This window comes from Priapulus caudatus, unplaced genomic scaffold (genome assembly GCF_000485595.1).
Source record: "Priapulus caudatus unplaced genomic scaffold, Priapulus_caudatus-5.0.1 Scaffold702, whole genome shotgun sequence".
In the NCBI taxonomy this organism is placed as follows: domain Eukaryota; kingdom Metazoa; phylum Priapulida; class Priapulimorpha; order Priapulimorphida; family Priapulidae; genus Priapulus; species Priapulus caudatus.
In genome coordinates this window covers 23,520-40,865 of record NW_014577763.1, presented here as the reverse complement: position 1 = coordinate 40,865, position 17,346 = coordinate 23,520, and the positions used below count along the sequence as shown (strand labels likewise).

The 17,346-nt window shown below is 43.0% G+C and overlaps 1 protein-coding gene across 1 annotated transcript; it reads left to right on the top strand.

Moving 5' to 3' along the window:
- Positions 1-4,777: 4,777 nt before the first annotated feature.
- LOC106812928 lies at positions 4,778-16,903 on the top strand. Its single transcript, XM_014816938.1, has 6 exons — positions 4,778-5,037; positions 5,427-5,606; positions 15,555-15,648; positions 15,924-16,094; positions 16,288-16,425; positions 16,793-16,903. The coding sequence occupies exons 1-6, from the start codon at positions 4,778-4,780 to the stop codon at positions 16,901-16,903; spliced, it is 954 nt and encodes a 317-aa protein (XP_014672424.1).
- The last annotated feature ends 443 nt before the right edge of the window (positions 16,904-17,346 follow it).

Sequence of the window (17,346 nt, the reverse complement as noted above, 5' to 3'; positions counted from 1 at the left end):
GGCACTAATAGCATGCTATTCTTTCATCATTAGCATCCTTACTTCGCGGCAGATTTGCAGACCTCCTTAAATCTAGTACCCACTACATAGACACACGAACGGACGGATGGACGGAAAGTTCCACAGTGAACGGCCGCGGACGGACGGACGACGGACGAACGCACGACGCGACGACTTACGTGGGTGAACGGCAGTGACGCGACGGACGACGCGGACGCGACGGACGGACGCGGAGGACGGAAGACGGACGCTACGGATAGAGGCGTGAAACAAGGCCGAGCACACGGATTACAGAGGTGATCGTATATTATTCCCGAATGAACACCTGAGCGCTACGCTCTCGTGAGACTTACGCTTACTCTTCCCAGCATTCAATCGTTCGTATGACCTCGCGAAAGGAAATGTTAACGCCTGGCGTCAGCACAGCCGCACTGCGATTGTGCTGCCTGCGCGCACAGTCGCTTGAGTTTGTAGAGGCTTCGCCAAAATTCTGCAATGATTGCTTGAGCTGCAAAGCAATGACGAATTTTACACAGATTGTACAAAAGATCTGCTACATAATTGTACACAAAATTGTATACAATATGTAAAAAATTGTCTACAAATATTTACACAAAATTTACACAAGTTCTGTACACAATTGTACGCCAAAGAGTTGTACACAGGGTTGTACCACAAATTTATACAATTTTGTGTACAATTTTTATGCTACAATCTTTTAGTACAATCTTGTGCTATATCTCGTAAATTGCTTTTGTAGGGCTCTCGTTAACAATATTGTATACAAGACATTGCACCAGATTGTACACCAGCATTGTACAACAAAATTCACGTACACAGTATTGCCTACCAAAAAGATTTTCACATAACATGCAGTCACGCAGATAACGTGAAGCACCAAATTCACGTTTATTTCCGTGATTACCGAACGCGGTGTAGTGGGCCGAGTGCGTGGACTTGAACATGTGACACCTAACACATTTGCCATCACAGCAATCTCATCAAGGTAATGTGTACGTCTGAATAAAGCTGCATGACATCATCTGTGTTTATATCCTTCGCCAGTCACATAAACATGACTACAAACTTTAAGACTACTATTGGCTTAACTAAATTTAACTTTGATTATAACTAATTTACCTGAACCATAGAAAGTTGAATTCGCACTGTTCATAGTTCTCCACGATGCGCATGCTCCACGACACCTATCGTGTTCTTGACTATGGACAGAGTAGAATATCGGTTCTGCACAGTGAAAGACGCGCAGTAGTAGTTCATTATTACAAGACGTGCTCGTGGGCGGTGTGAACCGCATAGCACGTCCTCCTATCATTTAAATATTTACTTTTACATATAAAGCAAAGTAAATGCAGCACCAGTATGCTTTTGTCTATTACAGATCAGGCATTATATCCTTGTATAAAAGCCAAGTTTATCACATTACTTAAATATAAGGTATTATACTCTTTGCCTATAAGACAGTATTATACCATTACGCTAAAGATGTGGTGTATCATACTCATTGCGTAAAAAGTCGTTAGCATTGTGATCACGTTAAGTAAGTATTATAGTTTACTTAGATCGTTGGGCATCTCGGCTATACATTAACATCTATATGAACTAGTATGAATGTTTCACACTACCTTAAGCCTTAGGACACAGCGGATTTCTATGCTGCGCGCTTGCGATCGTATAAAATACGTCGCCGGTCGTTCGCGCTCGTGCGCCCGCTCTGTCCGGTACCGGCGGCTACATTGTCTCCCACGGCAGGTTATTTCGCTCGCGACCATACGCCGGCGCATCGTCGATTCAAAAATGTTGAATATTTCCGCACCGGTTTTTCGACCCGGCCAGCGCTATTTATCGCATCAGCGCAACAAGCGCCAGCGATGAACAATATCGCACAAGTGTGTCCTAGGGGTTCTTAGGAACACTCGCGACTCGGATGCACAACAATATAACAATCATACACATATACCGGTACGTCGTAAAACGATAATGTGATAGTACCTTACTCGACACGCTACATTAATGCGAAACATTAGTTAGAATACACGTGTGGTAACCTAATATTAGCTTTCACGCACACCATTAGAAAGCGTACCGCATGTTCAATTAACGACAAGCATTATTACAATATTATTTCGCCAGATCTCACACATTACTATTACCTACAAATGCGTGGCTTCTATTCATTTTCTATTTTTATTTATTGTTACTAATACAGTGGCCGTCTGAGGTGACGGTGGGTGCGCGCGTGGTGTTGGTTTGTCGGCGTGCTGAGTATGGAAGTGAAGGGCATGACGTGCGCCGCAGTGCGTGCGGCGTGTGTTAGCGGTCTTTAATAAGTGAGTGTATATGATATGGTAAGTGTGCGTGTGTGGTGTGTGTTGTGTTGTGTTGATTCGTTGTTCACTCCATAGTGCGCGCGCGCTGTACGTGAGCGAGTGTGTGCAAGGCGTGGTAGCTGATGTGTGTGCTCTGTGTGTGTGAGAAGTGTCTATCTGTATGTGTGTGTCTCGACACAAGTGGCGCGCGCCTCCGCTGAGTGAGCAACTGTGTCGCTAAGACGTACGTGTGCGTGTCGTGTGTTGCCGGCTGCGCGCTTTCAGTGAGCGAGTTGTTGCAAGCTGTGCGTGCGCGAGCGTGTGTGTGTTGCTGTGTGTGTCGCGCGCGTGTTTAGTGAGCGAATATGTGCAGGTGCGTGTGTGTGTGTAGTGTGCGCCGCAATCCCGCGTGAATGAGGCGAGTGTGTGCATCAACCCGTGCTGCGTGTGCTGTAGTTTGGGTAGTCGTGCGCCGCGATTGAGTGAGCGAGTGGTGGACGTGCCGTGCATGTGTTTTGGTGCGGCTTGGTGAGCGAAGTGTGTCGCAGTCGTGCGTCTGGTGTGCACCATGGGTGTTCAACAATGTGGTGTGTTGTTGTGTGTGCGCGCGCACGCATTGACATGAGCGAAGTTGGCTGCAAGCGTCGTGCCGCATACGTGCTGCTGGTGTGTGAGGTGTCGTGTGTGTGGAGTTGTGTGTGTGTGTATGTGTGGTGTGTGTGTGTGGTGTGTGTGCTGTCTGTTGTGGGCTGTGTGTGTTGTTGTGTGTGCTGTGGGTCGTGTGGGAGAGGACCTATAAATTGCCACGGCTAATTATATTAAACAAAATAGATTTAAACATTAATATATATATATATATATATATATCGGACGTTGAATAATTGAACAAGTATCGTATCGTTATAGTATCATTCGCTTATCATATCGTATCGTACTCATATCATATCATATCCTAATTATCATATATAGATATCATTATCATATTCATCCTATATATATCATATCATATCCAACATGGCAGAGTATCATTATAAACTTTATATCCTTTCCTCAAATAAATTTCCGGTTTATACCCAACACAGCCTTACTCTCTGCAGTTACCCCTGACAGCTGTTAAACAAGCCTCACCCTGCCGATACCCTGACAGCCTACACTCTGCCTGTACCCTGACAAGCCTCACCTCTGCCGTAACCCTGACAGCCTACCTTGCCCGTACCCGACAGCCTATACCTCTAGCCTCTTACCCCTGACAGCTTTACTCTGCCGTACCTCTGACAGTTACCTACTGCCGTACCCCTGGACAGACAATTCAACCTACGGGTACGACATCCACGCATGTTAGAACAGAGAGCTCCGCAGTAACTGGCATCACAGCGACACAGCTGACACTGTCACGCTAGCAACAGCGCCTCGCCGGCTCTCGGATGCGTCCAGGGAACACACGCTGAGAATACACGGGTTATCTAAGCCATCTTATACTCGAGATTCCTTATACGCGCTTAGCTCGTCAGTAATGGTATCTGAAAAAACTCGGTCTTCTGCGCTGAGTGTGTTCTCGTGTGCGTGGTACATTCGTAGCAATTCAAATACAAACATGGTGGTTTATGAGCGTCATAAACCGCGCCCAATGTCATTATATATAAGTAAGTTAATAATATTAACGTAAGCTCGACTATAAAATACATTCTAGATATATAAGATATATAAAATTATAATACTACAATTATTTACTTTGAGTTTCTCTCGTGCCAGACGGCGGTCTGTAGTCCGGACAGCAAGAAGCGCATGGTACTGCCGAACATCGCGCCGGTTCATTACTCGAGCGACTGCGCCGCGTGTTCACGAGCAGGTCATAAGAGGGAGCTACGCAAGCAGGCGTCGCGTGCCCCTACGGCGCATCTCGCTCGGAATGTTTGCTCTAACTGACGCGATTCACGGCCCAGTAGAATCGCTAGTGTCTAAACTACGGATGCCAGCTAACTAGCTAACTAGCTAGCTAGCTAACTAACTAACTAATCATAATAACTACTAACTAACAACTAATCAACTAATACTAACTAACTAACTACCTAACCTAACCTAACTAACTAACATCATAATTAACTGTTACGAAAACGGCTGCAGCTAACTACAGCTTCACTCCTATATCACAGTTACTCTGCTATATTTGCCTCCTCGACTCTCTCTAGAGTGAAAATGTTTTTCTGCGAGCTGGTTGAATTCCATTAAGCATACAACACACACACACACACACGCACGCCACGACGCACCGCACGCATCCACGCACACGCCGCGTCAGCACACGCGCGCACGACACGCCACGCAACACGCCGCAAGCACCACCCGCGCACACACACCACACTACACAACAACACACAACACCACACACACACACACACCGTATATCTACATATATTATTTATATATATCAGGAGCGCTATAATGACAATATGCGTATTATCTCATTATACGCTCCTCATATATATATATATATTATTATACTATATCACTATCTCCGCCGTCAGCACCACCTGCTCCGCCGTCAGCACCAGCTGCTCCGCCGTCAGTACCACCTGCTCCGCCGTCAGCACCAGCTGCTCCGCCGCCAGCACCACCTGCTCCGCCGTCAGCACCAGCTGCTCCGCCGTCAGCACCAGCTGCTCCGCCGTCAGCACCAGCTGCTCCGCCGTCAGCACCACCTGCTCCTCAAGTGAGTGTGCATATGGGGATTCTAATTTTTTAATGTGATTGATATTGTTATTCGTAACCTTGTGTTCTTCTTGTGTATTTACAGATTGTGATCATTGCATGGCATGCCACGTAATTAAAGTCGGTTACATAAATGGTTACATACTTATTTAATATAAATTAGACTTTAGAACATGTGAACATTACTGGTCTTCGATATAATTTGAGGCGGTTAACTTATTGGATCAACTCGATAATACTTTTTAATTTCCACAAAGAACTACCAAGAGTCGGCAAACACAATTTTTTCGAAAGCACAGTATGACATGTCACGGTTGATATACATTAAATCAGAGCACCAATGACCTCATAAAGTGGCTCTCATTTTATTGGTGATTTTTTTATATTCAGACTTGCTCAGAAGGACACACAGTGGGGCACACTGGACACTGCATTATTTGCGAGCAAAACCAGCAATTCCAGGAGAGCTTGGCTACGGATAGAGCTCGGCGGCTACAACAGGAGGCAATCGCTGCCGAGCCAGAGCAGCAAGCTCGAGTCTCCCGAGCACAGCAAGAGACGGTGGCAAGAGTAAGTACATATTTTGTCTAGTTTTTGCATGAATTAAACAAATGAATTATAGGTGGGTATAAATCTTGAAAACAACAATTCAGGAAGAAGCTCACTGCTGACTATAAAAGGTGGATATAAATATTGAAAACAAAAATTTAGGAGGAAGCTGATGGCTGACTATAAAAGGGTGTGTCCACAATCAGCTGGTGCATAAGATGGACACCAGGGGCCGGTTTCACGAAGCGTACTTAAGTATTGAATCGTGATTAAATCACTAATCATGATTAACTTCTCGTACTTAAATTAAAGTGACTGTTTCACGAAGCGTAATTAACTTTAATCATGATTAAGTTAATCACAATATTTAATTCTACTCAGGAGCATGATTAAATCCACTAATCATAATTAGTTACTAGTACTAGAACTTAGAAGTAGGTAGTACTATAGTATATTAGGTACGTTGCAGATTTTCCAATTGGAAATTTTACTTCAATTTTTTCCCAAGGAAATTTAAATTATCTAAGATTTGCTGTACTACTTCAATCATTATAGTTACAAATTAATTCCTTTTCATGTACCGAACTTGAAGATATTTTTGGCGTATTGGTCCGCCATATAGAGAGAGAGAGAGAGAGAGAGAGAGAGAGAGAGAGAGAGAGAGAAAGAGGCTGGACCATGATTTGTGTAATAGGCACCCGCATCTGATAAATATGACATTGAGAAGCTGCTTCTTGTCGCCATCTATGGCAGCTAGAAACTGTCGCTTGTTAATCTTATCACCAAATAAGAAGCACTCTATCCATTCCAACTAGATATAGTTCCCTATTATTTCTACATAGCCAGTAACTCCGGCTCTGGGTCGCCGAGTGTGTTACGTTATACGGTCATGTCGGCTTCCATTGTCTGCTAACCATCGCTAACGAATTGACGTACCCAACGTACTATATACTTATATAAAAATATAAAACACGTATGTTAATCGACATGTAATAGGCTTTACTGAAGTTTAATTCACTGCTACGATTGTTTTACACAGCACGTGGTGTTTGTCGCGCGTTGAACGATGTACGATTCGATCCCTCGTTATTGTGTATAATGTGAATGTTGAAGGGATGTTGAATAACATTTGGGCAAGGCACATATAGCTTTCCTTCGCCTCTCATTTATGTTGAATGTATCAGAGGATCGTATGTGAAGATATATGGGTAGTTTTACCGCATGGATGCATGGATAGATGTGTTGACATGGTGTGTGAGGGTATTCTCCCTGCATAACCAACGCAGGAGGGACATGTTGGATCGTACATCGTAGGTTGAATCTACTCGCGGTTGAATCAATAAAAAGTGCGTGAATTCGCTTCAGTATATAATAATAAATGTGTACATTGTGTGTGTGTGTGTGTTTTTTCTATATATGCGACGAGCGGATGGAAGTCGGTGCTAAGGCATCGGTGATATTTTTTGCTTTGGCTTCAGTCTTGAGCGTAGCAGTTACGGATGAGCGCCAAACACGTTCCCGTCTCTCGCACACATACTGGTGGCAAGCGATGGCAGGATGTGAGAAAAAGAGGTCTCCAACTCGAACCTTTTGTTATTAGCGTTTGTAAGGAGTAGATTGCATTAGAATCAAGTTTCGTCGCGTATTTTCACCTATAGCTTGCACGAATTGAGTAATTACCACCAGCGAGAAATAGGAATCATGATCGTTGCATGCAACCGTTGTAGAACCCAATCAATATCATATTTGGTTTGCATTGTGTCTGCTAGTCGAGCAACATTTTATTATAATTAATACAATGACTTCTGAATGTGTTTAATGTCACATTCGATATGAAAATATTTGCTTGACGTCGCTTCCATTTGTGCCTTCATTAGAAACCCCTATATTTCAATTATAATGCGAATTTTAATAGCAAAGTGTGTTCGTAACGTAGATAGCTTTTAAATACACTACGGTATTATTATGGGATATCTATTATTCTTTAATATGAATGAAACATATACAATGGTCGGAAATGGAACATTGTTTAACAATAGTCGTTAAGTTTAGTAGCTGTATCGTTTGTCGTATTCAATTCTCCCGACAATTTCTACATCAAGTTTACTACTCTATGGAAGTAGACACAACCGTATTGTAGAACCAGCTAACGTGTAACGTGACAAATCGAATCGCAATTGCACCCAGGAGAGGCTTGTGTTTGTAATTGAAAGCTTTCACCGCCACTTGGAACAAACGAGCGTGAGTTATAGAACGCGTTTGCCTGAGTAGCCTGACGAGAGTATATAAAATTCAACTTGACATCTAAAGGTAAATCAAATCGCCGCGTAACAAATATCCTTGATGTAATTTATATCCTAATGTTCGGCGTTATTTTGAAATGATCGGTCGCTTTGTTGCTGCTTTTAGTAAAGTGGCGCGTTGTTGTAAAGGCGTCCTGCAAACGTCACGTTCAACGAGTGTAAGCTAACTCGTAAATAATAGTCTTCAAAGTCCACGGGACTATATCGAAGACGGATAGAGACAAGTTGATCAAATAGACAGATCAACACTGCGGATCGCAGTAGAAAAAGCCTCAAATTGGCACTAAGGTGGAAGAGAGAAAATTCTAATACGGAATGGCAGAAACAAGGAAGCTAAACTTAAAGGGATCCTTAGGTTTAGTTGTCCTTCTCGAATATACAAGAAATTACGAACTAAACAAGAATAACGGTGATATAGTAAACCTGACAATATTCCGCAGTAGCGTAGGCTTTTGCACATGAAGTCAGGTAATCGAGGAAGACAACAGAATAGAGACCCCAATAAAACTTATAAAGATAAAGAGATTAATAATATTACAATAATAAGAATATTTTTAGAACTTTTTTGTTCTCCGGCGTGACGATGTTCGATGTACGAACCGGACCCGGATACCTCTCTATGTCGGAGGAGAGATGTTTAATGAATTCGCTATGGAGCCAAGAAGTGGAACCTCTTGTCGTCGAAGAAGCAGACATCAACGTGATGGACGATTTCAGTAATGTGGACGTAAAGGTATTAGGTGAGAGTAGAGTAGCTACGGTACGATGTCGTGCAAACTTTTAAGTGCTAATGCAAATAATTCCCTGGCGGGAAAACGGTTTGAGTGCGCACCTATATTTAAGTGCGTAGCCATATATCCCATTACAGCGAGAATACACTGTACATTACTCGGCCGTGGTTCGTGCGTGCTTGAGCGTGTGATGTGTACAATTATTCGTCTTTATCGTGCGCGTGCGTGCGTGTACACGCGCGTGTGTGTGTGTGTGTGTGCGTGCGTGCCTGCGTGTGCATGCGCATGTATTTGTATAAGGCCCCCTGCACTCCTTTGAGATCATGTTATCGAGCTAGAAATTCTCGCATTGCACAGAGATGCACTGTAGATTTTTATACGCGCGAACGCAGCACACGCTAGTTGAAGTTGTATACCATCAATCGGATTATAATGGAAGGCTGGTTATAGATAGAAGTATGTGTAAGGGATTCACAATGCAAAGCGAATGTAGGTCATCACGGCCCGTACTTACGAGACAGACATATAAATAGATATGTATATATTATATGTATGTCCATGTGTGTGTGTGTGTGTGCGTGCGTGCGTGCGTGCGTGCGTGCGTGCGTGCGTGCATCTGTACGTATGTATATCCGTCCAATTGCGAAGTCTATATTATATTATGCAGGTTTCAATAAAGAGTCCAACCCAGCTGGATGGATTGTTTTGGGATTTTTCCCATGACCCTATCTCGTTCGTGCGCTACGAAGGTAAACTTCTTGTGTAAACCTTGATGCATGCTCTAAACCGTTAAATCGCTTAAAGCCGCACAATCCGTGCGCACAAACACTGTGCGTTTGCTTAAAACCCACAAGAAATAGATGAGAAAACTGGCATTCTGGCGCAAACGCCGACTTGTTTGCCAAACAATTTAGCCTCGAAGTGGTGAGGTGACATCACATGTTTTTATCTTTGCTACACCCGTACCGCTGTACCTCAGCACCGCTGCACGGTTGCTTGGGGAAAATTGTCAACAACATCGGAGAATTTGAACAACATTGGAGGTATTTTCAAATACCTTTTATAAGACAACGCGCAGTGAAATGGGAGGAACTAGAGTTTATTTTGTCATAAAGTAGTGTGATTATGCATGACACGAAGTATTTGCTAGTCTAGTACTGGAGATATTCTAAAATAACACCAGAATATAAAAATGTTTAGGGCACAATTTATTGGTCTAACCGCAACGCACCCACAACGCCCAACGCCCTAACAACATCAGCTGCCACCAATTCAGAAGACGAGTTCCAGGACAATCAGGATTATCCCACAATTATGGTGAGGCAGTAAATTACATTAAACTAGATCTTAAACGGTTACAGATTTTTGTAACCGGGTAATCGGTCCCTGTAATCGTATTCTTAACCAATTAATCATTCAGTGCTGTTCCATTTTTGAAGGTGGGGGATTCGGAAAGACCCAAAAAAGGAGTGGGGGCACCGCGACGAAACAAAAATAGGGGGTGGGGGTGTTTCACCGATATTTGTTTGAAATGTTATAGGGGATCGAGAAGGGGTTTTCAATTCAAAATGTATTCTATTTACCTCGATGTGTGTACTGTACACGTTTTTAGGGGCACTTTTATTTTTAAAACTTCTTATATAATTAGATTGGCAATACATTAATATCTGCCCATCTGCCAATTCCCATTGTACTTTATTTCATGAATCATGGCTGTTTTTCAGGTAGTTCATGATATTTCTCTTGTTTAACAGCCTGTCTTGAGACACAAAAAGCGAACACGGCCTGTAACTCTGCGCAATAATGATCGTGCGGCCAAGCGCAAAGGTCGTGTGGTCACGAAAGATGTCATGATTTTACCACACGACTCGGTCATAGCATATGATGGCACGTTCCCCGTACCCAGTGCAAACAAAATTGCCAACATGACAATGCAGCGGATGGCGGGCAAAATCTGCTTCAACACAATGGACTCCGCAGAGACTATACGTGCTGAGATTGCATCATTGTTTGGCACCTTCCCGTTTCTATACCTCCAGGTATTCTTCTATTTTAGATTTGCAAGTTAATATCAAGGATTGATATGAATGATTAGCTGCATGGAAAATGTAATGCTGAATATGCTATCAGATAGTTATAACAAGCCAATTGTCAAAGCTGCACAAAACATGAGCATGTCTTGCGGAGGACAAATTATGAAAAGTTACTATTGATATATTTAATTTCTCAAATAGGAAATTTCCTGACCTGTAGCTAAGGAACTAGACTATATAGATAGACTATAGGCATCCAGGTTGGGATTCAAATTCCACATACAGGTACAGTCATACATCTAGCCATGCAGCCTGTCATCGATATAATTCACCGGGCAGGAAACTTATGGTATAGCTGGTACAAGATTACACTTTTATTCATTATACTCATTGTGACACATTTAATTAATATAAAACTTTCACTTCCCAGATATTGCCGGGCAACAGGAAACTTACACGCCCGTTCGTTTCCGGGAGTGTAGTGTTTAATGCATCAACACTGCTCAGCATGTGCCCGCAGGGTCGACTATATCTGCTGGCAGAAGAACAGGTGCCGTCTGCAATTCAAGAGCCCTCTGTAAGTACAGTTTTAACGTAAGTAATTATTCCCACCTTTTTGGAAAAAAAAGTGGGAATCATGTATTACCCTCCGTCGTACGTACGTTTGTCCGTAATGTCGTCGAACTCCTGCCAGACCGTTTGACGTAGAGACTTAAAACTTTTGGGATTGTTAGACCCAACATCAGGAATGCGCATGCATGAGCCCTTCGGAATTTTGACTCCGCCCCCCCCCCGCGGTGGGGGCCAAAAGGTCAAATTCTTTAAAACGCAATTACGGCGTCAATTTTTTTGATTTGTTTACACAAAACGTTGCATACATACTTACAAGGTCAAGACGCAAAACTTATGTAACGTTTTTTTTAATTTTGACTTCCGGCACGCGAGAGAGAGGAAACTTAATTACACGCCCGTTCGTTTCCGGGAGTGTAGGCAAAGGTCATCGGAAGGTCAAACTGAATTTTGGTCAAATCAGTTCATGTTGTATGTCAAATGAAAGCTTTGGGGATTGATTGGTCTATCATCCCAGGCATGCATGGGCCTTTCGAAATTTTGATGCAGCGTTCGGAAACGTCGGTACCAGCATATGTCGTATTACCTAACTCCTTCTTGACCGTTCAACGTACAGACTTCAAACTTTGGGGACTGATTAGTATCTTATCCCAGGTGTGCATGAGCCTTTCGGAATTGTTAGCGGAGCTATGGGAGATAATCCATACCGGCTTATGTCGTATTACCTAACTCCTCCTGGATTGTTCAAAGTAGAGACTTCAAACATTGGGGATTGATTGATCTATCATCGCAGATGTGCATGAGCCATTCAGAATTTTGAGGCAACATTCGGAAGTGTAGCTATGGGAGATAATCCATACCAGCATGTCGTATTACCTAACTCCGCCTAGACCATTCAAAGTAGAGACTTCAAACATATATAGAGGATTAATTGATCTATATCGCAGATGTTCATGAGCCATTTGGAAATTTGATGCAACATTCGGAAGCGGAGCTAGGGGAGATAATCCAAACAAGCAAATGTAACATTACTTAACTTATCCAATACCGTTCCAGGGTTCTCCAAGCTTTTTCATTATAGCATGGCGGGTGCTGCCTTTACGGTCCTAGTTGCAAATCGCCGAAGGCGGTTTGCGTGCTAGGGGGGTCCGGGGGCTATGATATTTAGCATGACGGCTATGATATTTAGAGTGGCGGGTGCATTTCAGGATGGCGGGGCTCGCCGATAGCCTGGCGGGCCGCCAGGCTATAAGTGCTCTTGGAGAACCCTGCGTTCTACTTAGAAGTTAGAGACTTGGGGCTATTCATTGATCTATCATCACAGATAAGCATGAACCTTTCGAAATATGGAGGCGACATTCAAAGGGGGCAAAAAAGTGGGAATATGCAATGGCCACCCATCGACTGAATCTAGTTCAGTGATTATTACGCTACATGTAGGCAGTTCAAATCTCACCTGTGTCTAGTCAGTCTGTCACCATATCATTCACAGGACAGCTAGGAAACTCGATCTCCAGCCTGATTTAACCATGTGTGGGCATAACATGACTACCTGGTGCAGCGAACTTTCCGCTGAACCATAACGGGTCGCATAGCATGCCACTAATGAAACTGAATCATAAATTCATAATTTTTTTTATCTGATCTATTATTTCCATGTACATGAAGAAAGTTAAAAAAATTATAAATTTAAATTATTAACTGTTATAGCTCGCAGGTCATTGACCCGTCATTGACTGCTGGTTTTTTTTCTTCAAATAGGATGGTGACCAGTCGTCAGCTCCGCCGTCAGCACCAGCTGCTCCGCCGTCAGCACCAGCTGCTCCGCCGTCAGCACCAGCTGCTCCGCCGTCAGCACCACTGCTGCCGCGTCAGCACCAGGCTGGCTCCGCCGTCAGGCACCAGCTGGCTCTCGCGCCGTCAGCACCAACCTGCTCCGCGCGTCAGCGCACCAGCTGCTCGCCGTCAGTACCACGCTGCTCCGCGTCCGCCACCAGCGCTTGGCTCCGCGCGCAGCACCGACGGTGCGCTGCCGCCGTCAGCACCAGGCTGCTCCGCCGTGCAGCACCAGCCTGGCTCCTCAAGTGAGTGTGGGCACTCACTGGGATTCTAATTGTTTTTAAGTATAGGATTGCTGATTGTTTATTTCGTACCTTGTACTTCTTCTCGTGTAGTTACAGATTGTGATCAATTGCGATGCATGCCACCGTAATTGAAAGTCGGATTACCATAAATGGTTATCATACCTTATTTAATCATAACTTAGAAGAGCTTAGAACAGTGAAGACACTGTATGGTCTTTCGATACTAATTTTGAGGCGGTTAAGGCTTATTAGATTCAACTGCGATAATACTTTTTAAGCTTCCACAAAGCATCTACCATAAGAGTCGGGCACGAAACCACCTGTTTTCGAAAGCACAGCTCATCGACATGTCACGGTTGATAGTAGAGATTACAAATCAGAGCACAACCAACTGAACCTCATACTAAGATGGGCTCTCATTGTTATCGTGTGAGTTTCTTCTTATATTCAGATTTGCTGCAAAGGACACACAGTGGGGCAAACTGGACGACTGCGAGGTGATAGAGAAAAAGCAATTCCAGGAGAGCTTGGCTACGGATAGAGCTCGGCGGCTACAAACAGCGAGGCAATCGCGGCCTTGGCCAGAGCAGGCAAGCTCTGTCTCTGAGTCCCGAGACAGCAAGAGACGGTGGCAGATCGAGGTGAAGTCATATTTTGTTCTAGCTTTTTGCATGACATTAAAACAAATGATTATAGGTGGGTATAATCTTGAAACAAAATTCAGGAGAAGGCTGTCACTGCTAACTATAACAGGTGGATATAAATATTGAAGCACAAAAATGCATGTAGGAGGAAGCTGTATCGGCTGACTATTAAAATGGGTGTGTCCACAATGCAGCTGGTGAGCATAAGATGGAGCACCAGGGGCGCGTTTTGCACGAAGCGTAAACTTGAAGTATTGAATCGTGAGATTAAATCACTAATCATGATTTAAACTTCTTCGTACTTAAATTAAGTGACTGTTTCACGAAGCGGTAATTAAGCTTTAATCATGATTAATAATCACCAATATTCTACAACTTCTACTCAGGAGCAGGTGGGAGAGGATGTAGGAGGTTCATAATTAGTTACTAGTCCTAGAACTTAGAAGTAGTACCGTACTATAGTATATTAGGTAGCGTTGCAGATTTATCCAATTGAAATTTTACTTCAATTTTTTCGCGCTAGGAAATGTTAAATCTATCTAAGATTTGCTGCCTACACTTTCAATCACTTTATAGTTGACGAAATTAATTCTTTTTCATGTACCGAACTTGAAGATATTTTTGGCGTATTGTTCCGCCATATTGAATACCGTTGTAATTTTTAAAAGCGAGTACCAGTCTATTCATGTTGAAGTCGGCTAATTATGTGATTAGTTAAATATGTACTTAAATCGCTTCGTGAAACAGATTTTTGAGTATGATTAACTAATCATAATTACGGGAAGTTAAATATGATTAGTGATTTAATCATACTTAAGTTAAGTACGCTTCGTGAAACCGGCCCCTGAGTATTACAAAACCTAGTACATGTACACTCCGTACATACTAGTAGTACGGCATGAGGCAGAAATTTTTTTTAGCGTCCTTATCAGTCATTGTAAAAATATGCGTCAAAAAATAGGTTTTTAGCAGCAGGTATTACATATTGACTTAATAGTTGTTTAAGCAAGGTAAAATCAATATGTAATACCTGCTGCTGCATCTGCAGGTATTTAATTTTGATAAAGAACTCCTGGATGTGGATGTGGGCATTGAAAGTCGAAAAATATTTTGTGATCTGTGTCTTCAACTATCACATCAGTATAAATTTTCAAACAATCATTTTATTGATATTTATTCATACCTTTATTAGATGGCCGGGACGGAGTCCCTAGAGCTAATGCGATACCGTCGGCGTCGGCCCCCCCCCCTTTTTCAAGATCCCTTTACTCGCAAATTTTTTGACCTAGGATCTTCATACTTGGTACTGAAGTACCCCAGGGGAAAGTCTACGACATGACCTTGCTCATGTTACTCGATATAATCTTCAAAGGGGTCAAGGTCACCCATGACAAAAACTTTAACCAGACTTAGAAAAAAACTATAGGCTTGCCCATAACTCACAAAGATTTGGAAGTAGAAATGTCAGATTGATGCCGTTTACTAATTGTTATATACCCGGCGTGCTACGTTGTCATCTGACAACTCTTGTTATTTCATGAATTTAGCATGTCTATAAGTACTGATTGCTCTCCCGTAAATTCTAAGTATTTGTTCAATTACAGATCCAAGCAGAACGGGCTGCACGGCTGCCTTTCGATTAGCAACACCAGTGGTCAAGACTCTACCCGTCGGTTCAATGCGGACCAAGATATTCAGGTATTGAATCTGCATGTTTAAGGCGACTATCAGCAATGAAAGGCTATTCCTCCACCCTGGGTGGTGGCTGTCGGCTGTGGGCTGCCAATAACCCTATTGATGATGTTAACCTCAACTGATGTCCAAGGTCACCTGATGACATTTATATGTAGGCCACGACGGTTAACGGCTGCTACCATATTAAAGTCCGAATTTCTTTCTCTACCACATTTTTACCTTTGCCCCTCCCCCTTTATCTGTTCATTATATATGGAAAAAAACTGTCATTTGTTTAGGTGCTCATGGATTTCATCGGCAGCCAGCCAACTGCCACACAAATGTTTGTCGTTCGGGAGTCGTCCAGGGAATCCCCGGCGCTCGAGTCAACACTCAAGGGGTCATCTCTGTCCCATTATGGGCTGACCAGATCGGTCGTTCTACACGTTTATTGGCTGAGTGACACAGAGGTAAGTAATTTGTCATTTAACCCGGTTGGTGATTCAAATTATCTAGCCAAATTTATAACCAATTTATAATATAAAATAAGTGATTGGCAGGCTTTCAAATTGGTGAACATGACCACTCCCCTGTTGTTAATCTCCAAATGTTAATATTTGGGGACAACAGGTTTATTCATTCCCCTGAAATATATCATTTTAGGCCCGTGATCTGCAACAGTCTGAAGAACAGCCAGACCTCCCGACTGCAAACAGCTCTCCACCAACCTCTACCCAAGAAGAGTCAACTGCTGATGATAGCGATGATGAGCCGTTAGTTGTGGATGATAGTTCTTTGGAGGTAATTAATTTGAAGTTCTATCAATATAAGGGCCATTCCACAGTAAGAAAATGTTACGGATGGGACGGACAAGCACTTTCAACTAGATGTGGTTCTAAAACCTGTTCAAATACAATAATCATATAACTCACTAATGTTCATCTACCATTAAGCTCTTCGTATCAACAACAAAAATTTCGAAAAATTTGCTGAAAGGAATTTCACAACCCAAAATATGGAAATCATAGAATTTAGGTTGTTGGCATGAAAATAAAACGTAACAGATGATAACAATGTCAAAATGGAATTTTTACATGTGTCCAATTTACTTTAATCAAAGCCACATTGTCATATAACAATCCGTATTAAATAACACCATATTTTTCAGCGCCCTACGTCCCCACTGGCACAGCTAGTACAAGAGTGTAACGCTAGGCTCAGTGGACGTGCCGGCTATATGCATCAATGGCGGGATGCTGCTATTCGACAGCATGCTTGAGGAACTCAGCGGCTGATAGGCGGCACCGGGCTTCTCGTGGTTGTTTTCCCGAGGAAGCCAAGATGGTGGCGGCGCTAATGAGGGAGCTGAAGCTCTCATCTACAAGAATGGAGGTCGTCTGTTCTCAGCAACAGTAAGTATGGCAATTTCGTGCAGCCCATACTATAAATATTGTGGGGAGGGGAGAAAAGGTGGTGGCCTTAGAAAACGTTTTCTAAACTGCAGACCGACCATTTTTGTCTCGCCTTGGCATAAGCAAGAAAGCCGAGACGTAGTGGATACTCATTCCGGCAGCGGCGACGGCATCAACAATTTGGTTTCCGAACTCTAACGCTCAAATACCCGGTTTGACCTAGAGTCAATGAAAACTTAATAGGCTAGACTGTCATTCGGGGAGGAGGATGGACCCTATTAATTTTAGCTCCTCAGTCAAAGGTCACCAG

What these genes read in the sequence shown, in the direction of transcription:
- LOC106812928 (XM_014816938.1), top strand. Translation starts at nt 4,778, where the DNA reads ATGCGTATTATCTCATTATACGCTCCTCATATATATATATATATTATT. An exon ending in ATGCGGACCAAGATATTCAG is followed by an intron (nt 15,649 to 15,923) that starts GTATTGAATCTG and finishes TCATTTGTTTAG; the next exon opens with GTGCTCATGGATTTCATCGG. An exon ending in ATTGGCTGAGTGACACAGAG is followed by an intron (nt 16,095 to 16,287) that starts GTAAGTAATTTG and finishes ATATCATTTTAG; the next exon opens with GCCCGTGATCTGCAACAGTC.